General features: G+C 40.1%; 1 protein-coding gene across 4 annotated transcripts; it reads right to left on the minus strand.

Annotated features, from left to right (window-relative positions):
* Nucleotides 1–254: 254 nt before the first annotated feature.
* On the minus strand, nucleotides 255–24290 carry mfge8b (milk fat globule EGF and factor V/VIII domain containing b). Of its 4 annotated transcripts, none has more exons than XM_037107008.1 (11): nucleotides 24085–24290; nucleotides 14882–15004; nucleotides 14602–14733; nucleotides 13994–14026; nucleotides 7800–7913; nucleotides 6896–7077; nucleotides 6452–6607; nucleotides 6064–6208; nucleotides 4607–4791; nucleotides 4357–4512; nucleotides 255–3396 (listed from the first exon to the last, which is right to left on the minus strand). In XM_037107008.1, the coding sequence occupies exons 1-11, from the start codon at nucleotides 24152–24154 to the stop codon at nucleotides 3253–3255; spliced, it is 1440 nt and encodes a 479-aa protein (XP_036962903.1). In that variant the 5' UTR covers nucleotides 24155–24290; the 3' UTR covers nucleotides 255–3252. The 4 variants fall into 4 exon arrangements, with proteins under 4 accessions (XP_036962903.1, XP_036962902.1, XP_036962905.1 ...); XM_037107007.1 differs by having other exon boundaries at nucleotides 4607–4809; XM_037107010.1 differs by lacking the exon at nucleotides 13994–14026 and having other exon boundaries at nucleotides 24085–24288.
* Nucleotides 24291–24374: the final 84 nt, after the last annotated feature.

The following is a 24374-nucleotide window of genomic DNA, read 5'->3' on the forward strand; positions in this document are numbered from 1 at the left end:
CTCCTCGGGTGAGGATACCTTTGGAAGATTGTGTAGTGGTGTAAAAAGAGATTATGCCCCTGGGGTGTTTAAATGCTAAACAGGCAAAACGACCCTCAGTGCTTTGGTCTTTTGATCCCCCACCTTTTTAAATGGAAAGCAGCTCCAATTAATTCAGCAGTATGATTAATACTATAACCTAAATATTCCATTCATTGACACACAAAGAAGTGCAGACTATTGTTGTGCTATTGAAACACTTGGAGTCAGTTAAACATTTTTGATTCTTTATTTTTATCATGTTCAGATACAAAGGCGAAACATCAAAGGAATCCTCTTAGAAACAAAATACTGGAATAAGCAGTAAAAAAAACAACAACTTCAAACTGTTTAAATTCTGTGGGGTCCACAGTCAGTATAGAAAGAAATGAACTCATATTATACCATAAAAACACATCAATGTAATCAATTGTTTTTAGATCAATCATAGAAAACCTGAACAGCAGGAAAACAAGATATCTACAATACTTGATACTCTGAATGTTAATGAACACCTAAAGAAAAGAAGCTATGTCACCAATAAATTCAAATCGGTTGAACTTAAACTGAGTAACACTATTCAATAAAATGCATGCAGACATGGATAACAATGGTGACTGCACGTGGAATCGTCTGCGACAATAATAAATATTGTACAGTGTTTGACACCAACATCTATCCTCGACCTCTCAGTGGCACTGCTATCCCCTCATGCATTTTTTAAGGATATTGAATTAATATTCATTGTTATCAAAACTAACACAGTATAATATTGCACAAGCCCATAATTCATAATTCATGGGGTGGAAAAGGTTTAGAATACTGTGATGGGGGCGGCAGAAGCAGATGATACGGCGGGTCGTGTCACATGTCCGGTGGAACCGTAAAAAATCAGTTTTAATTTGGTTTCTCTCTTACAGTCTTATCAGCGGGGCCTCAGCTTTTAACTGGAGGCAGAATGTTGGACCCCAAAAATAGATGGTCGACAACAAACATTAACATCTACTAACACGGACAGTTCTCAGCACAGGAGTACTGTATATATGCATGTCACATATTAACACCAAACTCAGACGTTCAAAGATCAGTTTAATCCAAAAAAGAAACTGAACTGCAACTATATTTTCTATTCTTCTTCTCTTTACGTGTAGTAATGAGTATCTTTACAGTTGGTTCTTCAAAGCACAATACTGTTTTTATTTCTTGTTTTTTTCTTTTTGGTTTTTGGATATTTTAAAATGTCAAAACACGAACATCAAAGTGCCATAAAAAAACAATTTGAATTGTGCGAAGACAACTAGAAACACGGCCAAGAGTGTGAGTGAATTTGTAGCATTTCAGTAGCATTTACTGTACATTAGGAGCCGATCTACTTCGACCTGAGATGACAATGTACATCATATTTTAAACTTGCAGCTTCTACACTATAGTTAATCTCTCAGTTTATGATGCCTACCAATTAGGGACACAATTACTGGATTGTTATTGACATAATACTGTCATTCTTGTCATTCCAAGAATCTTGTCAGCAATTATAAAATTGATTTGAAATGGATATGTCAAGATATGAAGTTTCCAAGAGTTACAGATGGCAAGAAAAATCTCATGAGATTTGAAACACATCTGCTGTAACAGCCAGTAACATGTGAATAGTGAAATAACAGTGCAATGTATTACAACATTTAGTCAAGCAACTAAAACATAACATTCTTTAAAAGGACTTATGTATAATTTCAGAGGATGAGTTCCTGTGTCAGATTTCTTGTTGCACCAGTTCATGTGTGAATCTTTGTGAGTCAACAGCTTTTATTCATTATCCAAAGAGTGTCTCTTGTCTTTAACTTAACAATGATCTCAAACTCTTTTTGTCTTTTGTTTATAACATCCTGTCTGTCAGTGAGTCTCCTCCAGCTTTGAAATCACATTTGTCTGTTAAACTGACAGACTGTTAAGGTTTATTGAATGATTGTGTCTCACAATGACAGAGATTAATTTATTATTTGAATTTTTTTCTTTTCGAGTGTCTGCATCACTGCATCATATACTTTTTTCCCCCATTTCAAATTAACCCACAAAAACAAAAAGATTCAGGGGGGTTGGCACAAGATGAGATTAATACTTAATACTGTTTTGACTTTCAAAGGGGTTCGTAGATGACGTCTGGTAAAAGTTTCAGTACGCTTCCCTCAACATGTTCGGTAAAAAATAAGGAATAGTGTAAATAGTCTATTATTGGCTGCTACATGTATATGTTTTGCCAGCATGAATACAGTGGATGTTGGATCTTAACCTTCTAAAGCAGTGCAAAAAATGTACTTAAGGAAACGTGAAATGAGAATTTTACCGTCCAAGCCGCTGCAGAGAAATACTCTGAATACTGAAGAACACACAGTGACACACCTTGAGATGTTTAATCTCTTACTTTTGCTCAAACAAAGAAAATAATATGCCAAATTCTCTGGTAAATTGGTTTGGAATTCAATAGTTTTCCACACTAAAGAACAACAAGCAAACAAACATGTTTCTTCCCAGATTTAAAGACAAAGGATTCTTTACAGCATATTAATCATATTTGCTAATTCACAATTTATTTTTTTATTTTTCCTGGAAGGAAAAAACAACTTTAAATGTCAATATATCCTCTAAAGGTAATATGTATCTTGTGTGTCTTGAGCAGAGGTGAATGGTTTTAGGACATGTGCAAGCTATTAAGTGGAGCTTATGTACATCACCAGCCGTGGGTCTTGGAGGTTCAATGTTCCAGGTAGAACTGATCTAGGATCAGAATCTAGGCAGCACCAACTGATAAAGCAGCAGTCCTGTTACCCCGACCTCCGACGTAGGGAAGAGGGGGAGTCACCACCTTTTATTTAGCTTGTAGGTGTGATCCAAATCTGACCCCAACTGTGCTCAGTGACAAAAAAGATAATAATAATTTCTTGAAATGATCACAGATTTGGTTCAGGTGGAAAAAATTAGTGATCGATTCAGGAAATGGACAAAGACGAGACACAGTAGCTAAACTCAACCAGGGCCCTGCTTACATTGGTTAAGTGTAACATCTCCCACCGCCAACCAGCCAGGGTTGGGGCAGTGGTGCGCTACTCTGGTGTTTGCTGCCCCCTAGGGCTGAGAGCAAGGCAGTGCAGGTGTGGCTCAGGAGGGAGAAGGGAGGGAAGGAAGAGGAGGAGGTAGAGCAAGGGGGGGAGGGGGGAAGGCGGGTCCAGGACATCGTTACTCGTCACAGCCGAGAAGCTCGATTCGCAGGGTGATGCGCTCGTGCCACTCCCACGGCAGGATGCGAATATATCGGCCGTAGAACGGAGGCTCAAAGATGTTCTTTTTGTGAACGTTGTTGTCACTGTTGCCTGGGAAGATCTGGACAGAGAACAGCAGCAAATCAAAACAAACACAGATCATAGCTGTTGATAGATTGAAAAATTCAGATAACAAGACTAAGTGAACCACAATATTGGTCACTTTTGGAGTTAAAGTTTGTTAAATTTTACTCTATTATTTTGTTAGAGTTGTTTTAAAACATAACTTTTCAGGCTTAAATTAAGCTTCTGTCCCAGCTAAATACAGATACATTAGTGTGATAATAAATTGTGTATATTTTCACTATTCGCTCATAGTAACAATACTAATGGCACAACAACGACAAACGCATATTAAAGCTCTCTCTGGCCCTCAGGCAGAATTGAATAAGGTTAAAAACACACTCAACAGGGACATCAGAAAGATTCACAACATTAAACCTAAAACCTTATAAACAACTGCAAACATTATTGCATCAAAGACAGATTCAAATCATTAACCGAACTTCAGAATAAATATTTCATCGGTTAAGTCAGAAAACTATCAATTGTTCCACATCCTGACTTAATACTTCATCAGGCTGTACTCGGGCGCACATCTGGCCGGTGAATAGACTTTTGGATGCAATATGAAGTGCATACAGAAAACTAATCAAACCCAGCGACAAAACAATTGCCTCGGGGTGCAGGGACCAGTGCGTCAGATAAAAGCTAAGCCCCTTTTTATAGTTTCTGTTACAACCACACAAATAAACTCCTGTATTCTTCAGAAAGATGTTCTTCATTCTATATCAATGACTACCATTATAAGGACATGTATTTTCTATCAGATGTACAATATTTGTGTGTAACTGAATCAATAACATCATAACAGAACACAATTTTTCTTTGAAATGTTATTTTCTTGTTTTATTCCTAATGCTGTAATCTTTAATTTTTATCAGTTCCACATGGATCATTTCAGTTTTGAGGTTTTTCAATCAACATTTGCAAACATATTTCTAAGCACAGCTGGACTGACCCTGTCTGTCCTTGTGGTCTCATCTTTCACAATGGTCCAGGACTGTCCGTCATCACTGTGAGCCACTTTGAAGGCTGTCACAAACTGGACAGAGCCGAAGTCTTTGGCCCCCTGTGTGACAATTCCTGTGATCTTCTTGGGAGACTCCAGGTCCACCTAAGGACACAGACACAGCTTCGCTTAACAAACACAGCAATGGGAAAACAAAAAAAGCAACAATGTCCTGGCCCGTTATGCCTTTCTGTCCTACCTGCAGCCACTCAGATCGGTTGTTCGTTGCGGCAGTCCAGGCATTGGTCTTGCCCTGTTTGTCCAGGCGGGCGTAGTGTGGGTGCCAGGTGAAGGCTTCGATGCCCCAGGTGCGGAAGGTGCTGGAAGCCGTGATCTGGCGGTTAGACACCAACCGGGACTTCATGCCCATCGGCTCTGAACAACCTGAAGTGTTTGAATACACTGTAGTGGTGAGACAAGACAGAGAGACGGAGGAAGAGACAGAAAAAGAGAGGAATGGAAAGAGAGAGAAAGTATGATAGACAGGGGACGGACAGGAGCAGCTCAGGCCGGCCAGCGATGATGATGTGGAGTGCAAGAGCAGCAGATGCAGTAGACAGCGATATGTCATGCAGGTGAAACCATGAATGAGCAGCATTAGGCTTAGCTATGCTCACACGAATGAATCTTATGTTGTCTTCAACTAATTGTTTCCACCATCTGTGGTTCAAGTTTATCACACCCACATTATGATATTCTGACATTTATGATACAGAAAGTATTTCCATACTTTTCACATGGTCAGTATGAGAAGACTGCAAACTTCTAAAGCTCATTACACACTTTTCACAGGCAGTAACAGACTTTTTAATGAGTGTGAGTTAGTGAAGCAGCCGGGCATGCAGGTCAGATGAACATAGGGTCAAAGATGCATGAAAGCTGTAATTTCAACTGTACTGTCAAGCTTGTTGCTGCTATGCAACAGCCTTTTTCATTTCCATTACAATCATTTTAGAGCAAATGTTTCTTAGAAGTAAACATCATTTAAAAAAAGGGCCCAAGCTCATGCATGATGGCTGTCGTATGCTGGACTGACAGGCATATGAAAAAAAAACATCCAACAAATGTAGCAATTTTTAAAACATGCACTGGTGGGAGGAGGACAGACACTGATCTGATAAATGAGACAACAATCAAGAGACAAATATTCAGCAGCGTAATGAGGTCAGCAAGTTCCAAAGAACCACACTACATAAAAGAAACAGAGACACAGAAATGTGCTGCATACAGAAAACTTAAAAGAAAAATGATCACATCTGCCTGCTGGGGCGACAATTTTTGGATGCAAATGTGACTTTCAGTCCCTGAATCATTAGCATCCAGTGTGCAGTATGCTTGCCCGTATCACTCCAAAATATGGTTTTGATCAATACACATCTGTGTTTCTAAGTTACAAAGTTTAATTACAATCCTCTGAGTAACACCCTTCGAAATATAATCAATCACTGGGTGAAAAGGGCTGAAAACAATTAGTGAGGAAGCATGTGACTAACATACGGGTTTTAAAAAAAAAAATGAAAAAAAAGACTCTTGGATGACAGTTGTTCCAACCTGGGGTTTGAATTACTTAACTTGTGGAAAGCTTGTTTCTATCACTAACAAACAGTATAATGAAAGACAAAAGTGTGTGTTTGTATGTTTTCTGTGTGAGTTTACCGTTAAGCTCACAGCCCACCATCTCCATGCGCAGGGTGCAAGCCTTGCGACACACCACAGGGACAATGCGGATGTACTGGGCAATGATCGGGGGGTCGAACAGGTTAGTCTTGGTGCCGTCATTGTCCACATTTCCAACAAATACCTACACGGAAATGAAGAATTAGTAAACTGTGTCGTGTGTACTATTAATTTGTTATTTGAACTGGTAAGTGATACTAATCATTGATATTTAGTGGCAGTTTGTAAGTATATTTATATATGTGAACAAAGTGCAATTGAATTGTGTTGTTGGAACATGGTCAACATAAAGTTAGACCAAAGTTCAGTGAAAACACTGAATAGTGTGAGTTCAGTGTTTTCTGCTGATCTTGTTGTGTCTCCTTACACGGTCCTTCCTCTCTCCTTCTGTTCTGTACATGGTGTATGTCTTGCCGTCCAGGCTTGAAGCCACCTTGAAGGCCTTGATGAACTCAGCTGTTCCGATGCGACTGGCACCCTGTGTCACAATACCCGTAAAGCGCATCTTTCTTTGCATATTGATCTGAAATTGTAAAGAGAGAGCAGACATTCGTAAATTATGCTTAATTTTTCAGGGCGACTTCTATCCAAAAGTTTAATCAAAGCATCAAGTGACATATAATGACAGCAGAAAATGTGGGGAATGATTAGCAAAAGCCTCTTTACGTGTTCAACTGTCTTAAATTTTGTCACAATTTTTAATTATTTGTCAGCAGACAGACAAGATTTTTCTAGCCTGGTAGAGCTACAAACATCCTGATATTGAAGCATTTATCCATCTATACACTTTATATCTGAATACACCTCTTACCTCTATCCATGGGTTCTTGTCATGTGCAGCAGCACTCCAGGCGTTAACCAGCCCCTTGTTGTTAAGGCGGGCGAGCTCAGGTCCCCAGCGCTGCAGGCCTAGCATGCTGTAACGGACAGATGAGGCTGAGATCTGGGACTCAGCGATGCCCCCTCCCTCCATGCCAAGCAGGGAAATACAGCCTGTAGGGGAGAGGTGGGGGGGCAGATTCTGACGTCAGTGGGAGACTTCCTACTGTGAAAATAACCTTTCAGGAGCCTGATAAAAGGTTAACGTGGCTAAGTACTCATACTTATTCAGGAAAATGTAGTTTTATTACTTGCTTTACTTTTATAATAAATAGGAATTCTGCAACTGTATGTTGACAGGACTTTTACTAATGGAAGTACAAAGAACAGCGAGTACAAAATGACACAAACACAAAGTTATAAGAAAGAGCATCAAAATAATCAAAGTCTAACACACATTCAGCTATAGTTCTTGTGTGCGCTACAACCTTCACTAAACTTTGTAAACCATGAAGTCATTAAGGATGCAGAGCTTTGAATCTGCTTAACTAAATAAAGTATTGATTTCTCATTTGGCAATCTCCCTTAATGCTGCCTATTGATCATCCTTAATTGCAGAAGCTTGGCAGCCTTCCCAGACATGTCATCCTCAATGTCTTCCTTCAGTCGAACTTCTTTCAATTAATATTTTTCTACCAGCAACTGTGCACCATCACATATGGATTAATTACATCTGTGTGTATATGCGTACATTTAGTTTACTTGAATAAATCCAAAATTATTGAATTTGTGAAACACACATAGTTTACACAGAGTATAATTAGTTAAAGGTAAAGTTAAAGACATTAAAGATAATGAGAGTGATTACAAGACGCATTTTCAAGGGTCATACTTACGCAGCTGACAGTGTTTGCCCACATAAGGGGAGGGACAGTGGCATTTGAAATCTCCGTCCAGGTCCCTGCAGGTGCCACCATTCTCACACGGCTGGCCAGCACAGTCATTGACATCTGCAGAGAGATGCATCACGCCATCACTTACTAAAGTCAAACATAAACTGTTATCAGCCAGTCTTGAAGCAGATCACAGTTAGTTTGAGTAAAGATCACAGGTCATGCTGAAGAGACGAGAAAAGAGAGAGGATGTGATGTTTCTTCAACTGCTTCACACTAAGGTTAGTTGAAGCCATGCCAACAGGACTACAGATGTAGTAGAGAAGAGGCTAAAGGGAGGTGCTGGTTTCTTGTAATTGGACAGTAAGCAAAGCCTTGATCAAGATATTAGAGATCAAAGAACCAGCTTCACAAGGAGCTCATTTAGTCAAGATGTGGAGTATATAATGGAAAGCTCCCAGGAGTGAATGTGTTTAGCTGGGTGAGTGTGGAGATGAGCTTTACAAGAAATCTCAAACTGCATGATACAAGAATAATTAAGTATCATTGAGGGCCATTTCAGTGCAATGTACTTCAAGTTTAACTCCCTTGTAATTCTTTGTTTTGCCTCTTGATGGTGCCCCAACCAACACTATCTGTCCAGCTCAAATGAGTCCAGGTGAGAAAAACAAGTCAGCAGAATGACATGGGAATCAACTCCAACTCCTTTTCATCTCTCACCCACTACAACTGTCAGTGTGACTAACCAGCTTTGAAAACACTCTGTATTGACCACATTTGCAAGGAAAAAGGCACATATTTAGCTGGCTGTATAGATAACTGCAAACCAAAAGGGGGATTTCAGTAGGTCTTTGGAGCTTTAATCCTCAGTGGTTATTATGGAAGAAAAAAAAATGCACACGAACGACCCAGGCACACCAGTTTTATGTTACTATCCAACAAACACGCACATGGCAGCATCTCCCTACCCACATGCTCTCTCCATAAATAGCTCCGTGTCCAAACGTTCATTTTCACACAGTCGCAGGAGGAATACAGTCATTTTGAAATGTGCATCCACAATCTCTGGATAACGAGGTCCACAGGCATGACACTTCTGGCTCTGAAGCTTACACAAAATCACATTAATATACTTTTTTTCTAGCAGCAGCAGCTGAATATTTTACACATCAAGCTCTCTACAAATTGTAAATAAGCTCTTTGATCAATTTACTGTCTTGGAACGTATCAGGACATAGCAGCTGCGTCTGTCTGTATGCACATATGCTGATATATTCATGCTGTCAGGGCATCTTTGGGTTTTAAGAAGTTACAATGTGAGGGGCTTCTTCCAGGGCTACAGGCAATTTAATGTTGTTGTTTTTTTTAAGTATTTTAAATTAGGATACTGAATTACAGTAAAATAAAAACAGAGGTCAGAGAGCATAAACAATTAGAAGTTGAAATATAACACAGTAAGATGGATCAAAAGATTAATTCCAGTGTATTTGCTGTATGAAGTTCAAACAAAATAACTACTGTAGGTAGTATGTTTCGAAAGCAATACTTGCTTCAGGATTTAAGAGGCTGATTGGACATGTTGTTGACATGATATCAGATTATCAACAATCAACCATGTGTTCCTCACCTTGTTGAGTACACTAAGGTGTCAGAGAAGACTCACTGTGCAACCCAGAGACCTATATCTGTAATTGACGACAGACTGATGGAAACCCTGGGACTGACATGCATCAGCTGGTGGTTCTCTCTCCAGTAAGAGGATTGGGCACCAGGAGGACCTTACAGCTTGTTGTTGGGTCTAATCCATTAAAGAGCACAGAGTACCACTGAGACAGGTAAAGGAACAGGTGGTGGCAGAACAACAACAAAGGCATGTAGGTTTGTTTGTCAACAGAGCTACACATGCCTGAAATGTTCTGATCAACTGTAACTGTCAGGTAATGTCTTACAGAGATGTGTCAGGGAGAAAACTGAGCACCTGTCAGCAGCTTCAACCGAGAAAACAAATACTGACATCTAATCAGCTGTTACATACTTAGCAGTATCCACTATGAACGTATTGTTTGTATATACATATAGATTTTTGGAAGAAGAGCATGTGCTAGAGACTCCATGGTCTGTATCCAACAAACCCTGTAGCATATTATGGAAACAGCACACTATCACAATATTTAGAGCGTCAATATCTGTCCCAGCATGAAGTGAAAACCAATACAAATCTCATGCGGCTTGTTTGAAACCCAGCCCTAATCGATGCAAAGCCAAGGTCAGCTGGCAGTGCATGTGGTGATCAGCAAAGCTATCTACATCCAGGATCTGTGCTGCAGCCAGCAGGATTTGGGACTGAAAAAAAATGTGTGAGCCTGCGTCTAACAGACCAAATCTGCTTTTGTGTTGCTGCGCGAGAGCAGAGTTATACGATACATTCTCCATAACTCAGTGTTCAACCCACAACATACTCAAACTGAGTTTTAAATCTAAACCATCTGTGGTGTCTGTACACTTTCCTATGGAGTCAAAGAGCAATGACAGTATGAGGAGTGAAACTTAGAAAATCTATCTTTTATCCCTATAGACACATTGTCCAACACTGTATTAAAGTATTGAATTGATGGTTTAATTGTTATGTACATCAACAGTCCACATTTGAGATGCAACATTTGCAATGAGACTGTTGCAGAGAAAAGTTGGTCTTTTCCTCCAACCAACGATAACAAAAAATAAGGAAATTACATATTATTAAGCACCACTCTCACCGTTGCCATGGTAGAGCAACCAAGGGGGGGTGCTCTGAAGGCTTTAAGGTCACCAAATAAAACCACATTAAAAGTAAAAAAAAAAAAAAGTCTGAAAGGTTTCCAGATGTGTAATTTGATGTGTACTGTGTGGACAGCCTGCAGTGCACCAGCGAGCACCAGCAGGACCCAGAATAGCTTTTGAAGTGGATCTCTGCCAGGGTGTCATTCTCTGCTTAAGGGATGAAGAGCTCCCAGACAAGACTTCTGATGTCATAAAGTGTATTTACAGAGCATGGTGTTTAAAGCTCCATCTCTAAGTGCTCACACTGAAAAGATCCTGGTGACATCAGATCCTGTGTGCTAGAAAAAGATAGCTAAGGTTCAAATCTACTGCATTTAAAATATCTATATTGCTACATTTCTTAAGTTTGAACTGAACATTTATTATTTTAAGATCAGCTTACCTAAACTCATAATGTACATTTGCTACATATATTATATAGTATATAGATATCCTTCATGTATGTTAGATGTGTTAACTTCCCTTTTTCTTTAAAATGAATACACAGAAGGAACTTGAAGAACATCTGAGTCAGAGAAATAAAGTGTCATAAAACTGACAAAGTCATGACTTTATGCCCTTGTGGTTTGAATAGAAAAGTGAGTCTTAGAAGTTGTACACAATGGATTTCCCCCTTGCTGAACACAGAGTTGTTCATCACCACATTATGGTTAAATATTTACAAACGTGGTTGTTAAATTTTCTGGAGGATCTCAAGCAAGGCACTGAACCCCAGACTACTCAGTGGTCAACAGAAGATGAGTTAGAGACATGAAAATACAGTACTTATTGAGTGAATACAAGAATGCTTCTGAAAAAGACCATTTTGATGACAAAAAGCATTCGTTTTCGTTATTTGGTAGTTTAGCAAAACAGAAAAATATAAATTCAGTATCAAGTAAGTTTGTATTAACAGGTTAAATGTTAGTCTTTTCTACAGTTTTCTACAGTAAGATTCTTTCTTTTTACAAATCAACTTGATGGCAATTTCAGTTCCATGATTGAAAACTGTGCAGTTTTGTCATATCTGATTCATGAGAGCACCCTATGTGGCTTATAGTTTTAACAGTCTTTATAAGTCTGTTGCTGTTTTTTATGTTTATGTTTACCTGTGAAGACTCTGTCTCATTTGTCAAGACAGTTTGAAGATACTTCTGTTACTTGATTGTGTAGTTATTCCAAGTAAGCAGCTTTTTAGGACATTCTTGTGTGTTTAATGTAGACAATGGTAAAACTGAGAAATGCATGCCAGTCTGAGTCAGATCCATGTCAGCATTTAGGCACACATGCATACATACATATACATTATATATACACAAACCCTGCACTCAACAGGGGGCATGGAGCCCAGTCTGCCCACGTAACCACATCCTGGGAGGAGCTGAAAATTCTCCCAAAACAACTGAAAAAGCAGCAAATACATGCACATCCCCCTTTGAGACTTTCAAGAAGCAAACAGGGTGCTTTAATCTGCTATGAAAATCTGGGATTTCGAGACTGCAAGCAAGAAAAATACTTCATCCTCCCTCACTTTTCCATCTGCATTGGTCCAAAGTGAAGTGAGCGGCTATTGACATTTCCCTCTCTCCCTCTCTGCATCTCAATACTTGAGCCTCCCATGAGCGCACACACACACGCACACACACGCACACACACACACACTTTTAGGCCAATTTGACAGGACAGTCAGAAGTGCTGTAGTCAGACCTGAGTAGTGAGTGTGACATTGTCAGGAGGGCAGACTTAATTCACTGTTCCGCCTCCATGTTCACTTTTCCGCCCAGCAACAGTAGCAGTACTGACGTTGCGAACACTCAGCGTGGACCGCCACTTTCTGTTGGCTAGGCTGGCACGAGGGATGAATTGTGTGTGTATGTGTATTCTAAACAGTCAGTATATGAGATCATGAGCTGTGTGTGGTTGTTCATGTGGGATGAGCTGCGCTCAAATGATTAAGCTTTTTCCAGTGGTGATTTTCTAGCCCTCTCGATCTGTTTCTCAGAGGAATTCTATTCCTTTAAGGGAAAAAGTATTCGCCAATTACAAAAATTGCGACTACATATTGGTAAAAAAACACATTTGTCCTTTGAGGCCAACTTCTGGAATAGGAAAGAAGTACAAACAAATAGAAGATGGTGCAATTTTCTACCATCTAATTCTATTCTATCTAGTCCATCTTCCAATTTTACTGCTGCGTGTTTCTATTTATAGTTTTCTAGATGCAGTCGTTTGTGTGAGAACAACTTCTACATCCAACCCCAGCTTGCAAACACGTACTTGTCAAGCTCGGTTTTAGGCAGCTTACTGTAAAACAAAAAACAAAAAAACAAGAAGACCGTTCATCCTCCAATAACAGGCCAATACATTTTCAAACCTGACCAGTGAGGAGATTGTGGTCACATTTCTGAACTTCTTCTTCTTTTTTTTTTTTATTATTCTTATCAATTTCTGAACCAAAATGTGCATCTTAATATACAAGTTCATATGTGAATTAACATGAAATTTTTAACTACACTACAACCCAGAGCTAACCACAGTCACAGGATTGCTACTGCTCGTCTCTTTCTGCGTATCACACAAACCATAGGAGCTGGCTGCAATGAGCCTCACGCCTTGCCCACACACACACACAAATTAGAGAGCACTTAAACTGTCACAACACAGTCATCAGTAGCTGTGAATAGAGGGGCACCTCCCTGACCCCGCAGTCCTCAGAGGGGTTCTCAGAAACCAACACGGTCACATAAATTCCCCTCATCATTATCCTTCAGGCATTATCTAATTAGCGTGAATGGCTTCTCTGCAGAAGGCTCTTATTCTGGCAGCTTAGATATAAGTACATGCCAACAGACTTGTGAATGTATGGATCTTGATGAGCTGTGCTTGTGGTTCTTAAAGAAAAAACAAACAGTAAACCATGGCTGTATCTTTGTTCAAGTCAAATTAGTTGTTTAAGCATAAAAATTCCAGATTACGATAAATGGTAACTTGTATGGTTTCACTGGGATTTAAGGCTTGAGGGAGTTGAACAACAAATATTTTATTATGAAAGCACATCTTTCTGTCAGGGTTGGTGAACTGATAAAAAGTCAGTTTATCTAACGTGGAGATTATCTCACTGCCGGTTTTGCTATTAGCCTTGACTCAGAAACAAGGCGAGATAGTGCTGAACTCAGCAATTCCCTGTCTGAGTGTGTGTGTTTGTATATGCATGCTCTGTGTGTGTGTGTGTGTGTGTGTGTGTGCATGTGTGTGTATGTGTGTGTTGTTGAATTCCTCAGCCTCCGCATGCAGCCAAAAGAACAGAGAGCACCTGGATCCAAGAAGGATAGGAGACCACAGCACAAAACACAAACACACAGACATCTTTCTCTCCTCAAGTCCCAGTCCACTGTTACCTTTTTGGGAACTTAAATCAGCCCCTTGGACACCTAGGATAAAAAGGCATACATGATCAAACACAAAATATAAATAGGCTTTTTCCCTAAAGCCCCAATTGATTCCTGCTAAATTACTTCTTTGTGCACATTTGGCCACTGTTATTTTGCCGCCTTCTCGCGCAAACAGTAGCCATCTGTCTCTGTGTGCAGGGCTGGAGGCAGTTGGAAGAGCACAGCACATGTTCCCACCGTTGCTTCCCTCTGACCCTGACTGAACCAACCTGGTCTGAGTGACGTGTGAATGAAGCTCCCATAAGGACAACAGCTGGCTGTCTGGTGGCCAGTACTCACAGCAGCTGTCTGCATGTTAGTGTGTCAGGTTGGATGGATAAACAAGGACCTCATTAGACTTGCTAATTAATTGGACAGGTAAGTATATCTGTACTCTGAACAAGAAAGTTAGAAGCATATCAGGTGTTGTAAAGAAGTATTGTTGTTACTGCCAGATTCAAGGTTTTCAGTGTAACCGATTTGGAATTGTGTCAAAAATAAACTACTAGAACCCCTGATCACTTATAACACAACTCTACAGTGATAAAGCCATTGAGGAGGGAGCACAGACTTACTGTTCTGGCAGTGAACTCCTTCAAAGCCCGGCTGGCACTTGCAGACATACTCGCTGAACACATCACCTCGGCGGGACTGACCGGTCACTTCACAGATGGCATCATTTTTGCAAGGATTGGGGTTGCAGGGCCCTTTTGTATGAGGAAAGACACAGAAGTAGGAGAGGTTTAACAGCAGTTGAGCAGTAATAAATATTTTGGAGAATTGATCTAGGCCAAAGTCCAAGCAATCAAACTCAGATCTAACATTAATTTCAACCCCAGATTTGCTGTGGCTTACCAGTCTCAGTCTCATTGCAAGTTTCTCCAGAGAAGCCATCTGGGCAGATACAGATGAATGGAGCTCCTGCCCCAGTCACACAGGTTCCACCATTACTGCATACATTCACCTTGCAGTAATCACCTGAGGAGGGGAGGTGACATGGTGACTACCACAGTAGACAACACACTTTTTTCTCATTCAGAGAAATCATCTACATTGTTTCAGTCCATGCCTCCTCTTACATGAGCAGATTCTTTGGGTTAATCTCTAAAAAGGACATTCAGGAATGTATCAACTGAGCTTTCACTCAAACTTTTGATTGATTTTTGACTATTGTTTTGGCTGCTTTCATTCAAATGTGTAGTGTCAGAAACAAAATACACAAAAGACAGATTCTGTAAAAGAAGAGCATATTGTAGAACTGGCTGTAGATCCGGTTTGATCCAGCTGTTGTGTACTTTTGTTTCCCATTTATAAACAGCTAACTGCCAGGAATTTCCTGTCGAATCAAATCTGATATTTCCAGGCCCATATTTCAGGAGAGAGAGAAAGCAATGACTGTTGGTAGGAGTTCTTGTACAGTTTTTAGCATTGAAACCACCTTATTATCTATAAGAAAGAGTACAAGATGTTCTGAGACAGTATCAGTTAAAATTGTGTTTTCTCCAACTATTAGGTTGTTCACTCCATACTTCATCGTGCTGCTAAGAGAAGAGTAAACAGACTACTGCAGGTTGGATGTGCTGTTTCGAACAGCTGAGTAAGCCATCACTACACTGTAAACACAACACAAACACTCGATGCTTCCACCAGCAGCACAGCCGCTTGGCCTGAACCTGACAATCTGGCAGCTCTCTGGGCATGAGGGAAATCATGTCATCTCTCAGTGGGTGGGGGAGAAAAAGGAATGAAGAGGCGTGTAGTGTTTTTCAAAAGCATGAAGATTGAATGAGCTATGATTTACAGTCAGAGAGGTTTTTATTCCAAAAGAAGTTTTCTGACCTAGGGAAACTATGAATACAATGCATACAAATCCTACATGTCAAAAAATATAAGTGGCCTACAGTACACGAGTGAGGTAACCTGGTTATTGACAAATTAATGTATCATCTAGTTTATGCAATATATCTAACCAGCAACTGCATTTTTCTCCGCACGTAGCATTTTGAGTGCACTTTTCAATTATACCCTGTTTTGACACTTGTGGAGGAAGTAAATAATTGGGAGTCTTTAAACACTTGTAAAGACAGGGAGGACATTTCCAAGTTATAACTCATCATTTGGATAATTGTTCAGGGAAATTGAGGTTGGACCCCAAGTGTGAAATTGATGGTTATGGTACCACAGTGTCTGTCATACAGGCTAAAAAGGATCTCTGACCCTGTTTTTTTAGTGTTTTAGTGGGGCACCTCCACCTACCTCAAACAAAGCTGAGTCATGGGAGTAGATAAATATTTTTTTAGACATCCATAGTAAACAAAAGTGGTGTTTTAGTCCTGTTGAGGGTATAATTCAGAGGCCACAAGGCCACGGACAAAAAAAGGCTGTGTATCCTGTGTATCACTGCATCCTCTCCATCCATCCTAAGCCCACACTGCACACACATCGCTATAGTTTTCTTGTAGTTTACACAGTGCGAACTCTGGCAAACACATCAGCATTGTGGAAAAACTAGAGTCAGCAATCAAGGAGATGAAGGGAGAAGGAGAAAGAAAGATCCATTTTTTAAGCATCCTGTTTGGCTGTTTATCTACTGAACTGCACTTCCCACAGATGCACAGTCTTATCAGTGCTGTATCCAGTATCATGGCCTTCAAATGCTTTCATATCTCATGGGACTGTAAGGCAACAGGCTGGGCTGGCACTGCCAACACATCCCGATCCAAAAGCTGCCGCTTGTTTATCTTTGGGAAGGAACACAGCCTCCCTTCCTTCAATGGCAGACAGCTCCCTTCAGGAAATCCTCAGAGTAGAGAAATGACAATGCTGAATAAATGATCATCCAAGAATAATTTTATGGAACAATCTGATTGATTAACATGAGATAAACTTACAAGATAAGAGAGACAACTGATTTCATTTAGCTGTCTCTGGGAAAATTGCTTGTGGCCTGCCATGTCTGAAGGGTAATTTAACAAGAAGTTTGTCTGGATTCATGGAGGAAATGAAATTTGTGATGTATTAGTCAAGTTGGTCAGCCAAGAGACAGTGGTCAAACCACCACAGTGGCTTAAAATTCCCAAAAGTGAAGTCACTGTCTGTAAAAATCACATCTGTATAGAATTACACAGGAATAAAGAAAATATGTTTCTTCCTTATTCACTATACTATACAGAGTATATTTCATTATGGGACTGGAACAACTTTGCACATTTACAACAAAAGACTTTGAAGAGGAAAGAAGAGGAAATATGCAGCATCATGTTATGTGGTTTCTAACCCACATCAACTGTAAGCTCCACTGCCATTTCAGAGGAAACCATTTTCCCATTATCTTCTTAACTACAGTTTCAGACAAGTATGAGTTTATATTACAATTCAAATCTCTGGGTGTGGTTTCAGTTTAGTCAGTGTGGGGAAATTACAGCTAAAAATTAGACTCATTTTCAGCTTCCACAATTCAAACTGCCACACCAGTCAGAAACAAAAGTGTTGCTGTGGAATTTTTTTCAAATGCTGATAGTAGCACAAAGAAAGCATCTATTCATCTCCATCATGTTCTGGAGGTGACAGAAATGCTTTTTGCGTTTTTCTGTAAATTGATGGCAAAGAAACACAGAAGCAACCAAGTTAAGAAAAAAGTAACCAAACCAATGTGTAATCCAAAAATACATGTATGCCACTGCTGTTAGTCCAGAGGTCTCTATGACGTCTATAATAACCCTATTCAGGGTGCTGAAGTAATGACTCCTAAATGCCTTTTACAACAACCAAAATGAAAACAAGCCTGAGCATGTTAACACTGTGTTGATATTTCTGTTAATGTGGGTGTGGATCTGTAAACACAAGATGAATCCCAGAAACAACATATCAGTTGTTTTCATTATGTAAACACACAGATATTCCCTATTTAAAAGTGCAAACATGACTATGAGTCACCTGAGGTTGCAGCAATAAACATCTATTTTGCAGCATCTGACAATGCATTACAAACATGTTCAATACATTTGTCAAAATTACACCAGTGCTAAAACTACTCAACATGGTGCCCAACTTTGTCCTCACCACAGTGACAGATTAGGAAGGTATGCAGAGTTTTGTTTGGCAGGACAAGCCATTTCCACAGGGCATTGTGCTTTTCTCACTCCTTATGAGTCATGGTATGTGCTTTTCCCATGATGCCTCGGCCCAAGAATGAGTGTGGAATACCAGACCATAAACACAGAGCAGTACATACCAGAATCACATAATAAGACCCACTAACAAGATGGTGTATGTGTTTGTGCAAAAGCTTCAGCCTCAGATGTGAGGACACAGCTGGGGTAGGGTATCAAGTCAGTGTGTGTAGTAATATTTGTAATTCAAATATATCCTAAAATAAAGGGAAATTATCATATTGAATGTAAGCACATCAAGTTATTGCTTAGCAGATTTTAATAACTGATACTGATAAGCTAAACATTCAAAAGTACCTAAAGACTATCAATCAATCAATCAATCAATCAATCAATCAATCAATCAATCAATCTTAGGCACATTTAGCTTAACTGTACGGGAGGGAATGTCTAGGCACCTCACGATTCGATTAGATTCCGAGTCGAGGGCTGCGATGCGATGTATAGAAAAAAAATCTTTTTATCAAGATTTTTTTCTCACTATGTGACTACTTAGTACTTTGAAAGCAAAGTATTTGTATTTGGTTTTGGTCTCATTGTAGCGTGTCGGGATCATTGTGTCAGTAAAATATCTTTGAGATGGGACGTTGTGTCTCGGCTCAAATATACATAGCGCAAAAGCCCTGGTTCTCGATGACTGAATATGGACGCAAGTCCTTGGCAATAAAAGTTGCAATAGAGTTTGCAATTTGCTTTGCCCTTTCCGAGTTGGATAGAAAATTTGATATTGCTTGCTCGATGGTCCTCTGGTTGGAAACTACAACCAACTTTTTTTCTTCCTCCTCTGGGTGGAAACGTGCATGTGGTTTCTCATGTTTTTCATGTTTCCAAAATATTTTAGTTTAATTCGACAACCATCTAGCTCAGCCATCTCATGTTTTTGTTATGTGTGCACCATCACCTGTCCAAGCGCTGCACTTCTGCACTTACGAGTTCTGCCTCTTGCATTCCGTCAACATTACATTGTCAGTTAACATTTAGAAAATCGATTTTTGACATTTGTGAATCGATTCAGAATCATCCACGTTCGCATCGCGTTGCATCCAAGAGTCGATTATTTCTCCCACCCCTAGTTATCAGTATCAGTAATTATAATTTGATGAATACTTGATGTGCCAACAGCATTGTCAATAAAGCAAGTTTGTACTATAGTCCCTCGCATCTTTAGCTGAAGCAAGCTTCAAATTTTTTGAGTGAAGAAGAAAATGGTGATGCAAAAACGATCATTCCTGCTAATCATGAATTTTATCGCAATTACAATATCTATAAAAACAATCACAATTTGATTTTCTCTCTCCTGGCTGGGAAAACGTTCACAAAACGGCTCGATCATTGAAGCAAATGGTATGTTACTGCAGGTGGCTGGGTTTGTCATGAATGACCCTGACAGGTCTTGTGTTTACCTCGATGAAACAAATGAGTGGCAGCACAACACATGGTACATGTTTAGGGAGTTTCACAGAAAAAGGCATCACTACAAGATGTTTGGCCAACCATTGACCTGAGCCAACATACTTGCCCTCTGACCATATTAGAGCCCAAGCGAATAGAGGGAAAGGAAACATAACCTTTATACAAGGCTAAGCAGACGTCACAACAACAGTGAAACACTTCAGGACTGGATTCATGGGACCGGCCCTCCAAAGTCATTGAAGGACTCTGCGCCATGACTGAGGATAAAGAAAGGATTTAAGGACATGGGGGGCGGGGGGTCCTTAATCAGTTTGATGCAAACTACATCATTTCTGTGTTCAGACTTGGTTTAGAGAGGTCTCACTGACAGGGCATGCCATTTTCTGCTTTAGGAAAATACACACGGTGCACAACAAAAGGCAAGAATCTCCTTCCTCTGAATTATTCTTGAGTTATCAAATACGACATGGAATAAATCATAAGTATATAAAAATGAATACAGTTGGACAGTTTAAGAAGGCTTTGAGGGAATTAGCTTGTGTGTGTGGTTACGTCACTGCTCATATCTGATGTGTCCCAAGGCCTTGTAACAGTAACTGCTCTGCCCTCTGCTCTGTCACGCACACACTTGCACGCTGGTGCATATAGGCTAGCAGGCAAGGGTGGGAACTCAGTGTTCCAGAAAGTCAAGGAGAAGGGCCTGCGTCACAAATACACACACACATACAGCCATACACTTCATGCACTACTTAAAACTATTCAGGATGTGCTGAAGCATAATAAGAAGGCTTGAGACCTGTGGACTGCTGCTCATCCAGTCTGATATCCCACCACTGCTGTATGCTATAACAGCAAAAGGAGAAGGGAAGCTGGACATGTGTAACAAGAAGTGGATTTATCAAGGCCGTGTCCTTAAATAACCTGCATCTTTTCAACATGAAGATCAGCAGGACTCCAGCTGCAGGTGAGCTTTCTGTAATCTGCACGTGCCACTCCAGAGCAACACAGCCATCTGCTGCTTCACAAAAAAAAAAAAAAAAAAAAACAGGGGCCAGCCACTAAAAATACACACACGCGTCACGCAGCATCAACTAAACAACAAGCTACTCTCTGAAGTACTGTATCTGAAACAGAGCCTGGAATAGTAACACAGCAGCAGCAGCAGTCTAAAGTGCATGAGGATGTACCTCTATATAAACACTAAAACAAAGTTAGCAATTTTCTCTGATCATCGTCTTCTTCTTGGATTCATAGTGCCACCGATTTTGTCCTTGGCTCACTGTACGGTTCACGTGACAGTCTGTAAAATATTTATCATGGCAGATTGGAAAGTGGAGCGACAGACACTAATAAAGTGGCCCAAATTAGAAGATACTCCATATTGCAATGAAACATTGATAAGGAAGCCATTCAAAATTCAAATTGGAAGAAAAAGAGCCTGTCTTGTCCTGAGGGACTAATAAAGTCATCAGAGCCGAAGAGGACAGCGGCCTGAAGACCCAACAAAGACAGATGGTAACGACAAAAACACACACTTTCATATTTCTCTCACACACATTGACAAACTTTTTGACACTCTGGAAACTCAGTATAATAGCACTCACTGAAAAAAAGGCTGCAACAACGTATTACTTTCATTTTCTAACATTGTGCAGATTGTTTTTCTTGATTGTTTTCTCTGTTCAATGTCATGAATTACAAAATAAAATGATCTAATTGGTGTGTCCAACCAACTGTTCAAAACTCAAAGATATTCAGTTTTCTATCACACATGAAAAATAACAGCATCAAATCCTGACATTGTGATATTTTCAGGCTATGTTTTGACATCTTCTCAAAACAAAATCTTAAAATATTTTTAATTAAATACCCCAATATTGATATCAATATTGTGACAATATTGCTGGGATGTCTACTGGATATGAAAATCTTGATAAATGATCATCAGTACTGTGGATATAATAATATAATATAATATAATATAATATAATAGATACTAAGGCTATCAAGTATTAGAACAAACTGGAAAGTCTGTTAAATTCAGAAAACAGCACTTGACATAAAATGACATATTGTCTCATATCACAATAATGACATAAAACTGTTATATTGACAAGCCCTAGTACGCCAGTAATTAGGAAAACCCTACAGGAAATGCCATAAGCAAAGACAAAGGCAAGAATAATTTAAATCAAATAGGATTCCTCTGTTTCATGACCCCAAATAATAGCACAAAACTAATTGTCAATTTAACTGTGAATATGAAACATCCATCACATCAGCAGGAAATTAAAATGTCTGGTTAAGTAAGTCCAATAACCGCCTCATATTAAAACTCTATCTTATACCCACAAGTACATTTGCACCAATTTCACCTGAAAAGTCTTCATACGCACCTGCCTGCTTCCTCAAATCATACACATACACACACAGTCCTGCCAAGCCATTGGCCCATCGTCCCCCTATATTTAGCCCTGGTTCACTCAGTTGCCCTATGTGGTCTTGTTGTGAGAAAAGACTGCCTCAGCCCTGACACAGAATGCCGTTTTTCACTTCTCTTCCCTCAGCTCTTGGCAGATAGGACAAGTGAGCTACAACCTGCTGAATTGAGCCCAATCAGGTAAAACACAGGGGGGAAAAACACTCCCCTCAGCTCTTATCCTGCCATGTTAACAGTCCACATGACACAGCAGCAACAAGTCCCATCCCCCCAGATCCCTGACAGCATGGAAAGCCTTGCTGTGGGTGGAAGTTCACTGGCATGTCTGTGTTGGCAGCTGCATCCGGAAAAGTGACTCAATGTTGTGGTCAGTGCAACCACACCTATTCTCCACGGCCGCCCTGTCCCTGAGCATCAAGGAACAAATATGTTGGGATGTGTGCTTCGTTTCAGGCTGCATGCTTTTTCAACTTTTATTCAAAACAAAAGTATATCAAATAACCATGCAAGTGAAGCACCAAGGAAAATCTAGCAGCCTGTCCGTCATGCAGGTCTATGTAAGGACATTACTGGAGAAGGAATAGAAAAACAGTCCAAATCAAAGTTGATGGTCATCAATTTTGGCCACCCTGTATCTGTTAAAAAATATGTGTTTCTGTTACCTGGCTCCAAGTGAGCCTCTGAATTCAACAACTCTCCTTGTCCAGTAATGAAGCCACATGCTTGTATCTGCAGCATGCAGTGCGTTTGTCAACATAGCTGACCAACACAGGCACATGATTCAAACTGTAATGATGGGGCATTTAAAATTTATTTTTTATGGCCTCCTCAGCTACAGGGGGTTAAACAGGGCTATGTTGCTGAATCAAATCATAGAAAAATGTTTTATAAGCAGATTCAATGCAGCATCTGTGTTAAATATGATTATTTTGAGCCCATGTCAGGACCGCTCAAATCAGATATCTTACATAATATGATTTACTATTTGCTTTAGTTTTAAATCCCCACCTTATACAATGCTTCCCTGCAGATTTTTACATAAATCAAAGAAGAATAGAAAATATACCTGACCTATGACAGTGAGCACAAATGCCTGAGGGAGGAAATGTCAGTGGTTGGGTCTGTTTTGCAACTTAACAAAGTCAAAAGTCCGCATTTCACGTGGCAAGTAATACACTTTTACAGACACTTTTAACCAAAGTCCTAAATTCTGCTCTTTGTCAACGTGCAGAATAGGCCTAAATGGAACAGGAACATTTCCACATTTGTCAAAAACATCACCACACCAAAGAAAACATGCTTGTGTGACATGTGGTGATTCTCTCCTGTGTGAGCAGAAAATGAAGGCAGTAGAATCAGGCCATTTTATCTTTTGTCCATGGGCCTAATTGTGTTTGATGCATGGAAATGCAAACAAAGCCCATCGCCAATGGCATGAGCCTAACACCGGACAAGTATAATAGCCAGTCTGTAGGTTATGTGTCACGCTCCTTAAAAGGGGCACTCTGCACACAAAAACCCTCAGGGTATTATTTCTGTAACCGCACTCTTTGTCATGAGCGCCTAGCCTCTAAAACATGAAAAACAAGCCGATAAAATCGATTCCAAGCGATCATTTTTGAATTCTTAAATTTTGAAACCTCTTTGAACACACAGCTGTCCAATCTTGCAGTTTCAGACCCGCCAAATACTGTCTCACTTCTCACATTCCCCCACGTCCTGTCAGCTTAAATCAAGGACTGCTTGAACTTGCCAACCTACAAATGCCCACTGCTCCGTTACTTAGGTGATAAATTGACAGTGCCACTTGTGCGTGGCTGAGATTAAATCGTCACATACCAAACACAGGAGGAGCGAAAATGAGCTGTCGTACTGAACAACTAACTACACATATTCCCAATGAGTACATTCGAAGAGAAAAAGATAAAGTCGCGGACAGAAAGCAACTTTAACTGTAAGCCTGATTCAGCGACGGTCCGGGGGCGATAACAGCGGCGGTTTGAACTGTAAACAAACACAAAGAGGCAACTTACCGTTTACCCCCAGCACCAGGCAAGCTGAGAAAAGTTGCAGCAAAATGAAAAAACTTGTCTGCTTCTTCATAGCTGCTGATTGTGTGTGTTACTGTTGAGCTGTTGTTCGTTAGTTAAAGGGACCGTTGACAGGACAGCGACCCTCTCGCGCTCTGGACGTTGTTGCTGGCTGCTGTGGTAGCTCGTGCCTGTTTTGCGGCTCTTAACTCCCAGGCAGCAGGCTTAGAGCAGGAGCACGTGCGCTTCAGCTCTCAGCCAATCGAAGCCTGGTTTCTAATTGTAGCTCCGCC

This window comes from Acanthopagrus latus, chromosome 8 (assembly GCF_904848185.1).
Source record: "Acanthopagrus latus isolate v.2019 chromosome 8, fAcaLat1.1, whole genome shotgun sequence".
Taxonomy (NCBI): Eukaryota; Metazoa; Chordata; class Actinopteri; order Spariformes; family Sparidae; genus Acanthopagrus; species Acanthopagrus latus.

Coding starts and splice junctions, on each gene's coding strand:
- mfge8b (XM_037107007.1), bottom strand. CDS start 24,154: ATGAAGAAGCAGACAAGTTTTTTCATTTTGCTGCAACTTTTCTCAGCT. Junction 15,005..24,084: donor CCTGGTGCTGGGGGTAAACG/GTAAGTTGCCTC, acceptor TCCCCTCCTCAG/GTGATTACTGCAAGGTGAAT. Junction 7,914..13,993: donor TGATTTAAGTTCCCAAAAAG/GTAACAGTGGAC, acceptor ATCTCTCTGCAG/ATGTCAATGACTGTGCTGGC.